Source organism: Dasypus novemcinctus, chromosome X (genome assembly GCF_030445035.2).
Source record: "Dasypus novemcinctus isolate mDasNov1 chromosome X, mDasNov1.1.hap2, whole genome shotgun sequence".
Taxonomy (NCBI): Eukaryota; Metazoa; Chordata; class Mammalia; order Cingulata; family Dasypodidae; genus Dasypus; species Dasypus novemcinctus.
Window position 1 is genome coordinate 80127128 of NC_080704.1, and position 16156 is coordinate 80143283.

The window sequence follows — 16156 nt, forward strand, 5'->3', positions numbered from 1 at the left end:
CCCTTTGGCAGTTTGCCCAAGGCTCTGGATCCCTTCTCAGAATGTTGTTCTAAAATGCATAAAATAAAATACATAGGATTACAAAGAAAAATCTATTATATTGAAATAAAATGATCAAAACAGTTTTTAAATTATACTGTTTAATATATATATGCTCCTTTTTATATATTAAAAAATAAGATCTAGTGGCAGTCCAGTAACCACTCTGATTTTGTAGTGATGAATATAAATGGTATTTCGAGATACCTGCAGTAACTATGAAATCTGTGTGATTTCTATTAGTGACAAAATCACAGGGCGGCGGACTTGGCCCAGTGGTAAGGGCGTCCGCCTACCACGTGGGAGGTCTGCAGTTCAAACCCTGGGCCTCCTTGACCCGTGTGGAGCTGGCCCATGCACAGTTCTGATGCACGCAAGGAGTGCCCTGCCACGCAGGGGTGTCCCCCGTGTGGGGGAGCCCCACGCACAAGAAGTGTGCCCCATAAGGAGAGCTGCCCAGCACGAAAGAAAGTGCAGCCTGCCCAGGAATGGTGCCGCACACACGGAGAGCTGACACAACAAGATGACACAACAAAAGAAACACAGATTCCTGTGCCGCTCACAACAACAGAAGCGGAAAAAGAAGACACAGCAAATAGAGCAGACAACCGGGGTTGGGAGGAAGGGGAGAGAAATAAATAAATAAATAAATCTTTTTTAAAAAAATCACAGGTACTGCTAATACTACTGCAGTTTTTGCTTCATTCCCAATTAAAGGAAACGTTAAATTCCAGATACACAGTCTTGGGGGGTTGTAATTTTTTTCCCATCCAAATTCAGACACCCTGAATTCTGTCCATGAACCCCAGATAAAAATAGGCCTGCCTTAGATATTGAGTATTTTAAAATGTGTGTGCATTTTTTTTTCAAATACAAAGTGTCAGAGAACACAGAACAGTTTGGGTTTTTTTTTTTCAATAAGAAATAGCTAGGATTCACTGTCTAGATCACATGGATATAACGCCCGAAGGCCCCCCTAGCAGGCAAATAAATCATGTCCTAGCTTTCTTACATCAGGAAAGAGAAATTTATTAGTTTAATTTCAACAAGCATTTGTATGCTTCATGGAAGGGACTGAAAACTAAAGATGTAGGGTACAGCCAAATGATATATTCCCTTCACCTGGATTAGGACAGCCATTAAATCCACATAGGGAAATGATAGCTGTACTTAGATGCAGATCTGTGGATTGCTGAATCACGAAATGTTACACCAAGATTTTTAAAAATGATATAGTCAATCACATCACTCTCCCAAAAATTGCTTTATAAGAGCAAAATTTTGTGCCATCGATAAATAACCTATTATTTAAATTTTAGCTCATCTTGTTCAAGTTCCTATCTTTTTATAAGTTTTTATAATATACACAACATGAGAATAGTAGTGTGTATATACATATAATTTACAAGTAACTTACATGTATGTGAATTGTAGTAGCTTTTCACTAGGTAACAAGAAGTTAAAAATCCCTGTTTCACCCTTTTCTATGTGACTGAGCTTCAATTTTCTCAGTTGAAAAATAGAAATGAGGATAAAATGAGAATCCTATGTAGAGCACCTGACAGAGTACCTACACATAGGTACCAGATAAATGATAGTTCCCTTTTTCTGATGAGAGTACTATATTGCAGATTATATTTCTGAGAGGGGACCAAATTCCTTTTCCATCTACAACCCAAAGGTATACAATTATAGCATGTGTCAAAATAGACAAGAAGATACATGGTTTGAGGAAAAGGAGAATACTTGTTGATGGCGAATGAAGAATGGCCAAATGATCAAAAAGTGACTCCAGGGCAGGCTACCAGCGATAAAGTATCATAATAGCACCAGGTACCTTATCTCAGCCTTCTGCTATATTAATCTGAAAGCATAGAATAGCATGTTAATAAGCATGTCTTAGATTTGGAATACTGATGACAACCTACTGTGTAAACTAAGGAGTTTCCATTATGCATTTGCCAAAATCATTTCAATGAAAGGAAATGAAGGGAAAAGAAAATACTTGAGTAAAGTAACTTTAATTTTTTTACCTGAAGTGTGACATACAAAGGTAATCACTTTCGGAGTAAAATTAAGAATGGCAAAATAATTTTACAAAAACCTTTCTAAAAATAACAGTTCTATTAAGTTTGTAGCATATCCTAATATATATATATATAAAAGAACATTTGAGTGAAGAAATATTAATCAAATGCTTAGATACCTATTTTGGGGAGGAAGGGACTAGAATTTACAAGAGTTAGAAACAAAAATTTGGATCTTTGAGATCTAACTTTAAATGTTTCATGCTCCCCAAAAATCCAATTATGGAAACACAAATTACCTTAAACTGACTTTCACTTTAAAATGTCATATATTCAAGTTTTATTAAGTTGCTTATACAAACTTAAAGTCATGAGCATGACTTCAGGATCTGCGCTTTTTATGTCAAGTGCTTTAACTAAGCAGTTTAGAGCTTCCTGTATTTTTCCACATTCTTTCAGCTCTTTTCCACGCATTACAAGAGTCTCATACTCATTCACAGCCTCCACTGCCTTATCCTGGGGAGAATTAACCAACTGCTTCCCAGGCAAAGGCTCAGGGTCACCAATAGAGGTCTCCTGAGCTAGAGAATCTGGCTTAGATGTAGTTAACCAGCTGGATCTATTTTCTGACGACAGGGTTTCTCCAGAAGGATCCTCTTCTGTGTACTCTGAGGCTTCTCCACTGCTTTCCTCTGCTCCTTCTTCCAGATAATCTCCAGCACTCTCTGCCTCACTGCTGTTGTCAAGTCTTTCCTCCATGTCCTCCACATGGTCTAAAACTACATTAATAAGAGACCTCCTAGAAGCCAGAGATCTTCTAGAGTTTATAGACTTATTTCCACTGTCAGATACTTTAGGTGAAAAGAACCTTCCAGGTAAACTGATGTCATTTTTGGGAGTTGAAGCATCAAACTGTTTCACAGATGAGAAGTGAAAGTGAGATGTATTGAATGGATTTGTGCTGGAAATATCTTTAAAAGAATCACCTTCATCTTCACCATCTGAAACAATCCTTCTAGCTTTACTTCTGATTTTAACATTAACTATTTCTTCTTCTGGCTCATTATCCTTCTCAGAAAAATCCAAATTGAGACATGCTTTGCTATGCACAAGCCCTTCTCTAGAATTAGTAACAGAACTACACACACTGTTTTCTCTGTCAGCATGCACCAAAGGCTGAATGGAAAGATTTTGTCCATTATCAGCAGAATCTTCCAAGAAAAGGTTGAAATCACATGCATACTGTGGTGAAAGTGCTAAAGATTTCTCTTCCAATTTGGCCCCATTTGCTTGAGCATCCTGCAGTCCACTATGGGATGCTGACAAGTCATTTGTTATTTCAATAATGGATGTATTCGATTCTGTATTTTCATTTTGACTTGTTACAGGATTAATGGGCCAGAGATTACAGTGCTGTAAACTCTCATCATCCTCTGGTTGACTTTGATTTGGCTCAAGATCAACTCTGATTGATTTGCTAGGTAAATAATTAACCACCCCCAGAGGGACCTCTTGCAGTATCTCCTGCTTAAGCCCTGCTCCCAATGCCTCTTTTTGTATAACCTCATTTTCAGTTGCACAGTTTTTTGTCATTTCCAATAGAGAGTCAGTCCATATTTCTTCTACACTTCCACATTCTTTTGGTAAAGGAGCAGCAAACTGAGCATCAAATTTACTTTCATGTGTGTGCCTACCATCTTGCAGGACAGTAAGGTTTACCTGTATATTCGAGAGACCTTGTGTCTCACTCTCTTCAGCCAGATAATCAATGTTTAGACTGGCCATTTGGGAACTGATATCTTCTTGCTGGGTATAATGAGTAGTAATAAGAGGTGAAGGCCGAGGCTGTGGTTTATTCAATATGGGGCATTTCTTCTTTATTTGAGAAGGAAATATAGGTTCTCTCAGCCGGGCCTCTTCACTTCCAGACCTTTGTCTTTCTATCAGGAGTTCTGTATTTTGAGACTCAAATTCAACAAGGAATTGAGCTTTCTGAACCCTTTGTTGAATGTAATTAGATTCTTCTATCACATCAAGTTCTTCATTACCAGATAGATCATGAGTGTACATCAGATCATGGTCTGAGATTCCAGCTATCCCCAAAGAGTGCAGGTAGGCAATATGTTCATCTAGTTTCTTATCAGATCTCCTCTGAGCAGCATGCAAAGACTGAAGCTGCAGCTGTGTTGCAGAGTTCTGAAAATCCTCAATGGTAAAGAGCTCTCTTAATTCTTGTTTACTAAAATATCTGAAAGGGTTCTTCTTATCACCAGTGGTTTGTCTTATTAATGAGTCTTTGAAAACCTGTCTTCTGTATATTTTTTCCTCTACGGTCCCACAAGTGATTAGCCTATAAACTACAACATTTTCTTTTTGTCCAATTCGGTAAACTCTATCCACAGCTTGAGCATCGGTTGCGGGATTCCAGCTAGGGTCAAAAATGATCACTCTAGTTGCTGCAGTTAATGTTAAACCCACACCGCCAACTTGGGTGGTAAGCAGAAAAATAGAGTAATCTTTATTTTGCTGGAATAAGTGAATTCTTTTTTCTCGTTCCAAAAGATGAGTAATTGTTCCATCTATTCGCAGTGTCTTGAAGTGCCTATTCTTTAGGAGACGTTCAATGATGTTTAAGATTTGTCTCGATTGAGAAAACACCAGAGTCTGATGCCCTTCATCTCGTAATCTCTTAAGCAGATCCAATAGGAATATCATTTTTCCAGATTCTTCCATCAGTGTATCATCAGTTGCTTGATCAATACGGTCCACATCAGAGGAATTTTTCCCATCATTTTCATCTTGAGAAGAGAATCCAAGGACCCCTAGATTCAGTAAATGACAAGCCCGTGCAGACAGCAGCCTAGGATGATCACACAACTTCTTTAAGACACCTAGCTCAGCCAAAGGTGAGCGTGTCTCCATTAACAACACCTTGATATGATCCAGAGACACAAATTTCCTGTATATTTTTTCTTGTAAAGGTGCAAGACGTATCCAAATAATGAAATCATTTTTCCTGGAAAGAGAGGGCATTTCACAGATAGCACCAGCATCTGGATTATCTTCACTATGTCTGGTCACTGGGTTGTCTGGCTTCTTCTTCTGCACCTCTTCTTTAGTCCTCCTGAGAAAATAGGGTTTAATAATTGCCATTAAGTTCTCAGATATTTTAAATCCCAGGGCTTTCTCTCCTGGGGTAGCATCCTTCTCTCTTGCTCTAGTAATAGGATTTTCATACTCCATTTTAAAAGTTTTTAATGTTCCTAGCAGGGACCCTTGACAAGCAAAATCAAATAGGGACCACAATTCTTGTAAATTATTCTGGATTGGAGTTCCTGTGAGGAGGATGCGATTATTTGCAGGGATAGCACGAGCACATATTGCTGACTTAGTAGATGAGGTTTTTATTTTATGTGCTTCATCAAGGATAACATAGTCCCACACAAACACTTGGCCATTCAAGCTTGAAAGTTGCTGCCAATTATTGATTAACATTTGGTATGTAGTGATAATGACACCATTCCTTTGCTGGATCTGACTGAGGTTTCTGATACGTTCATCTTTGCTGGGACCATGAAAGGCTTTGACTCTCATTCCTGGAGTCCACTTGGCAAATTCTTTTACCCATGTGCTAATTAGACTGGTAGGCATGATCAGCAGCACATGATTCACAAGTGCAGCATCAAACATACCAGAAAGGAAAGCGATGATTTGAACAGTCTTCCCTAATCCCATATCATCTGCCAAGATACCACCTTTTCTTCCATCCCGATATAGGCTATAGAGGAAAGCTACACCTTCCTTCTGGTGCTCAAATAACTGGTTGTGCAGTTCTCGATAAAGCAGAAGGCCACAGTTGCACACATCTGTGAATTCATCATCTCCATGTTCGGCCAACTCTTCCAAGGCTTCCTGTATTTTTTGGATTCTGCTCATTACCTTTTCATTGGGAAAAATGTCCTTTGCCAAATTGAAAAGTTTCAACGCTTCATCCAGATCTCCATTCTTAGTTGCTTCTTTGGCCTCTTTCACATATCTGTAAAAAAATTAAAACAGACAATTATAAAGGAAGGAAGCAGTTTAAGAACTCTATTTAGAGTTCATTTTGGAATCCAAACTACAGTAGGGCTTTTAACATCCTTAGTAAAGGATGGAAAAGATTAGCACAGAAGATGCCAATGAAAGCTGACTAAGACTCAAATATCCAGCAGACACTGCCAGCAACACCTTCTTTAGGCAGTTGTTGTGGGAAATTAATGTGCAAAGGTTAGTGATTCCATGGTATTTAAAAAAAAAAAAGCCACTTGTAAAAAGTATAGATGTAGCTAAGGGGTTGAGTGCCTGCCTGCCACATGAGGTCCTGGGTTCAATCCCCAGTACCGCCTTAAAAAAAAAAGTATAGAATGGTATTTGTTGTGAAACAAACAAACATATGTATGTGTGGGAATGGAAATAAGAAAGATAGACAGGAACTTCCCAGGTCTTATTTTTCTGGACATCTGTAATTCATTTGATACTTGATCATTCCCTCCTTAAAATTCCCTTCTTCCTACAACCAGCAAAATGGTGGTGGAGTAAGGAGCTCCTAGAGTCAGCTCCTGCTACAGGGCAGTTAGTAAACACCCAGAGCTCTGGACCTAGCTGAAGCACCTGTTTGGGGGCTCCAGGAGACCAGAAGAGCATCTTGCAACATCCTTGAAGGAATGGAAGGAAGAAACTGCCCATCTGCAGAGAAGATTTGTAAGTAGAGGGCTCCATGCCCTGGAGGCCAGTGCCCATCCAACACCAGAGGCATAAGGCTCCTCGGGAGCTATTCTGTGGCTGGAATTGAAAGCGCCACTTCCCAAAAACGGAGGAAGAGACGGTTGGGCACCAACTTCAGCCACTAATTAGTAAATTCAGCAGACTAAAGTATAATCCTAAGAACAGCTAAAGTGTGAACCTGTCCTGGTCAGAAAGAGGCCAGTAGCCGCCATCTTAACTCCGCACCTGGCACAAGGAGAAGCGGGGCGGACTGAAAATCACAGTGCTGGTAGGGACTGGCTTCTTTCCATCCAGATCAAATTGCAGCTCTAGGCTGGGCGCTGGCCCCATCTCCGGCAGGGAGGAAGCTGGGGGAAACTGGACCAGCCTCTCCGGGAAACTACCAGCCAAGCCACGGAGGTCGGTGATTGTTCTACTTTGGCAGTGCAAACCATCCCAGGAGCTATTCTGTGGTGGAATCTGAAGTTCCATTTCCCAAAAACAGGGGAGGAGGAGGAGGTCAGCCACCAGTTTGGGCTACTGATTAGTAGACTCATCTAGCTAATGTATAACCCTAGGAACAGCTAGGGTGTGAATCTGTCCAAGTCAGAACGAGACCGTTGGCTGCCATTTTGACTCCGCACCCAGCATGAGGGGAAGCCAGGATAAGCGAAAATCACAGTGACAATAGGAACCAATTTCTTTCACCCAGTTCGGCCTGCAGCCCTAAACTACACTTAAGCCCCACCTCTAGCAAGGAGGAGGCTGGCAGGCCCTGCACCAGCTTATCCAGGTACTGCAAGTACCTTTGGCTGACACAGATTGAATAATAGGAAGTCTACAAGGGCAATTGCTGTCATCTTGGACCCGCATTGCATAGACTGCTGCCCACATCTGCAGTGCCATCCCCACCCTAGGCAGGGAAGAAAGGGACGTGAATCTTCATCAGTCTCTCTGGGAAACTAGAGTCTAGGCCTACATGACTTGGATTATTCCACACAGCTATAACTCTGTCCCTACCCCTGGCAAAGGACAAAGTTGGGAGAAGCTTCATTGGGCCCTGGCTCAATGGGGGCAGCTTGAGCCTCCACAGCTTATACCACCAATTACAACCTTGGCTCCTACTACACAACCAGCAAGGGAAAAAGGGCAGGAAGCCCTAAACTGAAGAGAAAAACTACACCCAGAATAAAACCTCTAGTAATTCAGATGTCAAGACACCAACAAAAAATTATAATCCACACCAAGAAACAGGAAGATACGGCCAGTTAAAGGAATAAGATAAGCCTCTAGAAAATAATTTGGTTAGTAGTAATATTTTGATAATGCTCTTTAATCATTAATTAAAAAGGTTTAACAACAATGAATGGTATTGGTGGTAGTTATGAGAGTCCTGTATGATGTTATATGTTTGTTTTGTAAGTTCACAACTATTATTATATACTTATTGTTTATATATTTCTATGTATGATATACTTCAATAAATTAAAAAAGAAAAAATACCACGAGAGAAATTATAAAATATCTTGAGATAAATGAAAACCAAAATACAATATCCCAAAACTTACGGAATGCAGCAAAGGCAGTGCCTGAGTGAGAAATTTTTATAGCTATAAACACATTTAAAAAGAAAATATCTGGAAACAGATGTGGCTCAAGCAGTTGGGCTCCTGTTTACCATATAGGATGTCCAGGGTTTGATGTTCAGGGCCTCCTGGTGAAGGCAAGCTGGTCCTCACGCTGAGCTAGCCCACACAGCGTGCCGCCTCAAGTGGGAATCCAACCCCACGCAGGAATGCTGCCCCGCACAGAAGTGGCGGCCGACTCGGAGAGCTGGCACAGCAAGATGACGCAACAAGAGACACAGAGGAGAGACAATAAGAAGATGCAGCAGAACAGGGAGCTGAGGTGGCACAAGAGAATGATCACCTCTCTCCCACTCCAAAAGGTCCAGGATTGGTTCCCAGAGCCCCCAATGAGAATACAAGCAGACACAGAAAGAACACACAGCGAATGGACACAGAAAGCAGACAATGGGTGGGTTGGGAGGAGAAATAAATAATTAAAATCTTAAAAAAAAAAAAGAAAATATCAAATCAGTGCCCTAAGCTTACACCTGGAAAAACTAGAAAAAGAACAAACTAAACCCACAGTGAACAAAAGGAAGGAAATAATAAAGATTAGAGTGGAAATGAATGAAATAGAGAAGAGAAAATAAACAGTCAATGAAACTAAATGTTGGTACTTTGGAAAGATAAAATGGATGAACCTTTATCTAGACTGACAAAGAAAAAAACAGGACACAAGTAAATAAAAAATTTAAGTGTGGACATTACTACCAACCTTTCAGAAATAAAAAGGATTCTATTTAGTCAACAAACCAGATAACTTAGATGAAACAAATTCCTGGAAACACCCGAATTACAGTTTTTTTTCAAGAAAAAAATAGAAGATCTCAACAGGCAAATAACAAGTAAAGGAACTCAATCAGTAATATAAAACCTCCAAAAAAAAGTCCAAAACCAGATGGCTTCTGCACAGGTGAATTTTACCAAACATTCAAAGATGAATTAACACCAATCCTCGAATGCTTTCAAAAATTTGAAAAGGAAAGAACACTTCCTAACTCATTATATAAGGCCAGTACAACCCTAATCCCAAAGCCAGATGAAGATATCACAGGAGAAGAAAATTACAGATCAATATCCTTTATGACAATAGATGCAAAAATCCTCCACATGATACTAGCTAACTGAATCCATAGCACATTAAAAGAATTATACACCATAAACAAGTGAGGTTTATCCTAGAAATGGAAGAGTAGTTTAACAAAATTGTGCGGGACATAATGTAAACTATAATGTAAACTGTAGTCCACAGTTAGTATCAGTGCTTCAATATGTGTTCATCAATTGTAACAAATGTACCACAGTAATGAAGAATGTTGTTAGTGTGGGAAAGTGTGGGAGGGGGAGAGAGTGAGGCATATTGAAATTCCTTATATTTTTTAGGTAACATTTACATAATCTAAAATTCCTTTAAAAATAAAATATAATTTTAAAAAAACTAATCAATGTAATATACCACACTAATAAAATGAAGAGATAAAACCACATGACCAATTCAGTTGATGCAGAAAAGGTATTTGATGAAATCTAGTACCCTTTCTTGATAAAAACACACAGCCAACTAGGAATAGAAGAGAATTTCCTCAACATGATAAAGGACATATATGAAAACCCCCAGCTAAGATCATATACAATGGTGAAAGACTGAAAACTTACCCTTAAGGTCAGAAACAAGACAAGGATGCCTGCTTTCACCACTGCTATTCAACAGTGTCTTGGATGTTCTGGCCAGTGCAAATAGGCAAGAAAAAGAAATAAAGGCATCTGAATTGGAAAGGAAGAAGCTAACTTCCCTATTCACAGATGATGTGATTATATCTATATACACACACATATATATTCCAGAAGAATTCAAAAGAAATTCACAAGAAAGCTACTAGAGCTAATAAACAATTTCAGCAAAATTGAGGGTACAAGATTCAACACAGAAAAATCAATTATTTCTGTACACCAGTAATGAACAATCTGCAAAGGAACTAAAGGAAAATATTCAGTTTATGAAAGCTTCTAAAAGACTAGCTACAAAACACTGCTGAAAGAAATTAAGGAAGACTTATATAAATGGAAAGACATCCAGGCTCACGAATTGGAAACAATTTTTTTTTAATTTTTCATGATCAGTTTATTAATGTGGTATATTACATTGATTGACTTTTTAACACTTTTTAAAATTAAATAGAATTGGAAAACTTAACATTACTAAGATGTCAATACTCCCCAAAGCAATCTACAGACTCAAAGTAATCCCAAACAAAATTCCAGTAGCCTTTCTTGCAAAACCGGAAAAGCAAGTCATCAAATTCACATGGAATAGTAGGAAACCCCAAAAAGCCATAAAAATCTTGAAAAATAAACAAGTTGAAGGATTCATACTCTTCATTTCAAAACTTACTACATGAAATGGATAGAACTCAAGTGGTTGAGCACCTGCTTCCCACGTACAAGGTCCTAGGTTCACCCCCCAGTACTTCCTAAGAAAAATTACCACAAAGCTACAGTAATCAAAACAGTATGGTGGGAAGCAGATTTGGCCCAACAGATAGGGCATCTGCCTACCACATGGGAGGTCCAAGGTTCAAACCCAGGGGCTCCTGACCTGTGTGGTGAACTGGCCCACGGGCAAGTGCTGATGCACAAAAGGAGTGCTGTGCCACACAGGGGTGTCCCCCACATAGGGGAGCCCCATGTGCAAGGAGTGTGCCCCATGAGAGCTGCCCAGCACAAAAAAAGTGCAGCCTGCCCAGGAGTGATGCTGCACACACGGAGAGCTGACGCAGTAAGATGATACAACAAAGAGACATGGATTCCAGGTGCCACTGACAAGAATACAAGTAGACACAGAAGAACACACAGCAAATGGACACAGAGCAGACAACTGGGGTGGGGGGGACGGGGAAGGGGAGAGAAATAAAAAAAATTATAAATCTTAAAAAAAAAAACAGTACGGTATCTTGTGGCTATTCATGTGCATGAGCCCCATAGGGCTTGGGAGGCACCAGGAACCACACCAGCTCTGACTGAGTTCGGAGCTTGCCAGAAGGCCAGGCCTGTCTGCACCTGTAACTGGTAGAACCGATGTGGGTGAAGATATTGTCTTTCTCCACCACCATAGTAATCAAGAGCTTGGGCCAGACCTTTGAGCACACACCAAGATACTGCTGAGACAGATGAAAAGCACAGACTATGGCACTGAAACGGATTAAAAAGGAACTTAGTGATTTGGCCCATGACCCCTCCCAGCGCAGTGTTCTACAAGTCCAGTTGGGAATGATATGTTTCATTGGCAAGCCACAATTATGGGACCTAATGACATAATGACAGCCCATAATCAAGGCGGTGTATTCTTTTGGACAAATCATTTTCCTACAGACCACTCCTTCAAACCACTTAAGGTTGCATTTATAACAAGAATGTAGCATCCTAATATTAACAGTAATGGCAGCATTTGCCTCAGTATTCTAAGACTTAATGATTAATGATTTAATGATTTCTAAAGTTCTTTTGTCTATTTGTTCACTGCTATCTGATCCGAATCCAGACGATCCCCTAGTGCCAGAGATTGCACAGATCTATAAAATAGAGATAAGTACAACAACATACCTCGGGAATGAACTCAGAAGTATGTCATGTGATGCGACCTTAAAGTCAGAATAACCTGCATTATAGCTGGAGTAAACTTTAAATTACTGTTCCTTTCTTGATTTTCTTATCCAGTTTCTCCTCTATCAGACCTCATCTTTTATTATTTTTATTTACCGCCTTCCATTCACTCACATACTCATCTGAGAAGATTTAAGTTCTTCCAGCTTTAGACAATAACTGCTTTTATTTTTTTTGTAAGATTTATTTTTTTTATTTCTCCCTCCCAGCACTGTTCCCCCCACTGTTTGCTCTCTGTGTCCATTTGCCGTGTGTTCTTCTGTGTCTGCTTGTATTCTCATTAGGCGGCTCTGGGAACCAATCCTGGGACCTTCCAGAATGAGGGAGAAGCGATTACGCTCCTGCACCACCTCAACTCCCTATTCTGCTTGGTCGTCTTATTTTCTCTCCTGTGTCTCTTATTGTGTCATCCTGCTGCGCCAGCTATCCACATCAGCCGGCACTCCTGCGCAGGGCAGCTTTCCCATACTGGGTGGCATTCCCACGCAGGGCAGCACTCCTGTGTGGGGCGACATTCCCACATGGGCTGGCACTCTGCCAGGGCCAGCTGGCCATGTGAGCCAGCTTGCCCTCATCAGGAGGCCCTGGGGATCAAACCCTGGACCTCCTTTATGGTAGACGGGAGCCCAACTGGTTGAGCCACATCCATTTCTCAATAACTGCTTTCAGAAACTGTAAATTAGTTTCAAGAGAACAATTTTGTTTAATGGAGCATGTGTATTATGTAGCCAGTGTCTTCACTCTAACTTGATTATGAGACTAAAACCATTCCTCACTCCTCTAACATGGTGAAGAAGTCATCTGAGGGGGAGGGAGATGGATACTCAGTTGTCACATCAAAGAAAGCAACATTACTGCAGCATCCGGGTTTTTTTCTTTTTTCTTTTTTTAATGTTACATTCAAAAAATATAAGAGGTCCCCATACACCCCCCCAACCCCCTCACCCCACTCCTCCCACAGCAACAACCTCTTTCATCGCTGTGGGACATTCATTGCCTTTGGTAAATATATTTTGGAGCACTGCTGCACCACATGGATAATGGTTTACATTGTAGTTTATACTCTCCCCAGTCCACCCAGTGGGCCATGGCAGGACATACAATGTCCAGCATCTGTCCCTGCAGCACCACCCAGGACAACTCCAAGTCCTGAAAAAATGCCCCCACATCATATCTCTTCTTCCCTCTCCCTTCCCTCAACAGCTACTTGGCCACTTTCTCCACATGAATGCAGCATCCATTTTGTTTAAGCTTTCCACTATTAGAGATTTGAGGTTACATGATATACTTTATACTCATAACTGATATGTCTAGAGAACTGGTACTGAATTTATAGCATCATCAGAACAGAATATGTGATGTATTTTATTCATGTCAATAAAGTAACAACCTGTTCTTGTTCTACAGAGAATGGAAATTGGAAGTCAAACATCCTTTGTATTCCAAAATAGGGCCTCAAACATTTTGTAATTTTCATTTAAATTGTTAGGAAGCTTGGACCTACCAGTTAGTCCATCTTCCAAAACACTGTTTAATATAACACTGAATAAATGATGCAAGTTGTCAATGGATAAGTGATCAACTAATAGCTGCTAGTAATTTCACTTATTTTTCGTCAATAAAGTTGTATAAACAAACAAAAAAAAAAACCAGTATGGTACTGGCATGAAAGGACAGACAAATAGATCAATGGTATATATTTGAGAGTTCATAAACTAAACCCATACATCTATAGCCAATCGATTTGACAAGGGTGCTAAGTCCACTCAATTGGAAAAGAACAGTCTTTTCAACAAATGATGTTGGACAAACAATGTGGATGATGTCCACTTGCAAAAGAATGAAATTTGACCCCTACTTCACACCATATACAAAAACTAATTCAAATTTCATCAACACCTTAAATAAAAGAGCTAAATCTATAAAAACCTTAGAAGAAATCATAGAGGAAAATCAGCTTATATTAGGCAATGTATTCTTAGAAATAAAACTAAAAGCATGAGAAAGAAAAGAAAAATAGATAAATTGGACTTCATCAAACTTAAAAACTTTTGCACATCAAAAGATATTTTCTTTAATACTCCAATTTATTTTTACCTTAATTTTTCCAAATTAATATGTATTCTCTATCTAACCTTTAAACTCATCACTAGATTCCATTTTACCATTAATGGAACCTGGCAATATATTGGGCTTCACTTTTTAAGAAGTTTTGGATCACAGAGAGGTTCAATAATGGCAGGGGAGGAATACTGGTGTGGAATGTTATTGACAGGGGACACATGGTTGGCAGAGAGTTCTCCAGGGCATATATCCAGGGTACATAAAAATGTTTGCATATTTTTATAGTGGTTACAGTTAAAAATGACAACTGAGGGAGTGCTGAGTTCCTAGCCAGGGGAGCTCTATCATAGTCCCTAATGGAACAGCCACAATCCCCCAAGTGCAACAGCAAAGACCAAAAAAGGACGGTCCAACCATGAGCCCTTGATACTAATGACTATGCTTGTAAGCCTGTGGGCCTGAAATAAGAACAAGGCCTAGAGCTGCAGGGTACCTAAGAGTTACCTCCTGAGAGCCTCTGTGCTGCTCAAATGTGGCCAGTCTTGAAGCCAACTCAGCATGTAAATGCGTTGCCTTCACCCCAGCGTGGGAAATGACTCCCAGGGATGAGCCTCCCTGGCACTGAGGGATTACTACCAAGTACCAGCTGATGATGTAACCAGAAAATGACCTTGAATAAAAGGGTCAACTCAGACCAGCAGAAAATCTCAGCCTACATGTAATATCAGAAGTTAAAAATGCTTTTTGGCCTGAATCATAGGGGGAAATGGAAAGGACAAATGAGTTTATATGGCTATGAGTCTCCAAAAAGAGCCGGGAGGTTATCAGAGGGGTTGCCCTTATGCACACCTCAGCAGAGTCCCTGAGACAGATAAAGTAGCTACAACCCCAGGTATTGGTTCTTCTGAGGGCTACAGAGACCCACAGATTCTACAGTCATGGCAGATGCAGTTCAGTGCCATCTCAGTTGGCCGTACTTTGGAGTTTGTGTTTCTGTGTGATGGAGATGGACTCAGATGTAATCTTTGTTCACAAGCCTCTCCTGTTACTTTTACCGGAACTGTAGTGGGTGCTGGGGTTTAATATATACCCAGGGGTCCTGAATCTCTGGACTGACTATGTGATAGCCAGGCCCTGAGCCTCAACAGACTTCAGCTCCTACACTCTGGTTTATTGGACTTACCCCTCTCAGCTAACATGGAGTTGAAGAAGGTCAACCACCACACCAGGGAGCCAAGAGTACCTACAACTGAAAGCAGGAGGATTGCATCCAGCATCCATGTAGAATCTAAGCCCCCTCTTGATATAGATGTGGAGTGGACACAACATTCCAGGGTCCACAGGATGGACAAATAGAGTATGGATTAGAGTGGACTTAGTGATATTCTATTCATGAACTATTATGATTAGTAATCAAAGAAAATGTAGCATTGGTGTGGAGAAAGTAGCCATGGTAGCTGCTGAGGGTAGGGAATGGGAAGAAGAGATGTGATGTGGGGGCATTTTCAGGACTTGGAGTTGTCCTGGGTGGTGCTGCAGGGACAGTTACTGGACATTGTATGTCCTCCCATGGCCCACTGGGTGGACTGGGGGAGAGTGTAAAATATAATGTGGACCACTGACCATGTGGTGCAGCAGTGCTCAGAGATGTATTCACCAAGTGCAATGAATGTCCCATGATGATGAAGGAGGTTTTTGTTAATTGAGGAGTGGGGTGAGGGGAGTGGGTGGTATATGGGGACCTGATATTTTTTTAAATATAACAATAAAAAAAAGATAAAAAAATAAAAAAAAAACGAAAGAAATTAAGTTGGTAGTAATCCAAATAAATTGTTGTAAATTAATGTTAACTGTAACACCCAGGGCAACCACCAAGAAAATAACTTATAAATATAATAAAAGAAACAAGCTTTAATGTTGAGAGCAGATACAGCTGAAGTAGTTGATTGCCTCCTTCCCATGTATGAGGTCCCAAGTTCATTCCCCAGTATCTCT

General features: G+C 40.2%; 1 protein-coding gene across 1 annotated transcript in view; it reads right to left on the bottom strand.

The window, feature by feature from the left end:
- Nucleotides 1-2041: 2041 nt before the first annotated feature.
- ERCC6L (ERCC excision repair 6 like, spindle assembly checkpoint helicase) overlaps nucleotides 2042-16156 on the bottom strand; it is a 36868-nt gene continuing 22753 nt past the window's right edge. Inside the window, exon 2 of the mRNA XM_058291825.1 lies at nucleotides 2042-6102. Coding sequence (XP_058147808.1) covers nucleotides 2400-6102 — 3703 coding nt within the window. The 3' untranslated portion in view covers nucleotides 2042-2399. The remainder of the gene's footprint in view (nucleotides 6103-16156) is intronic.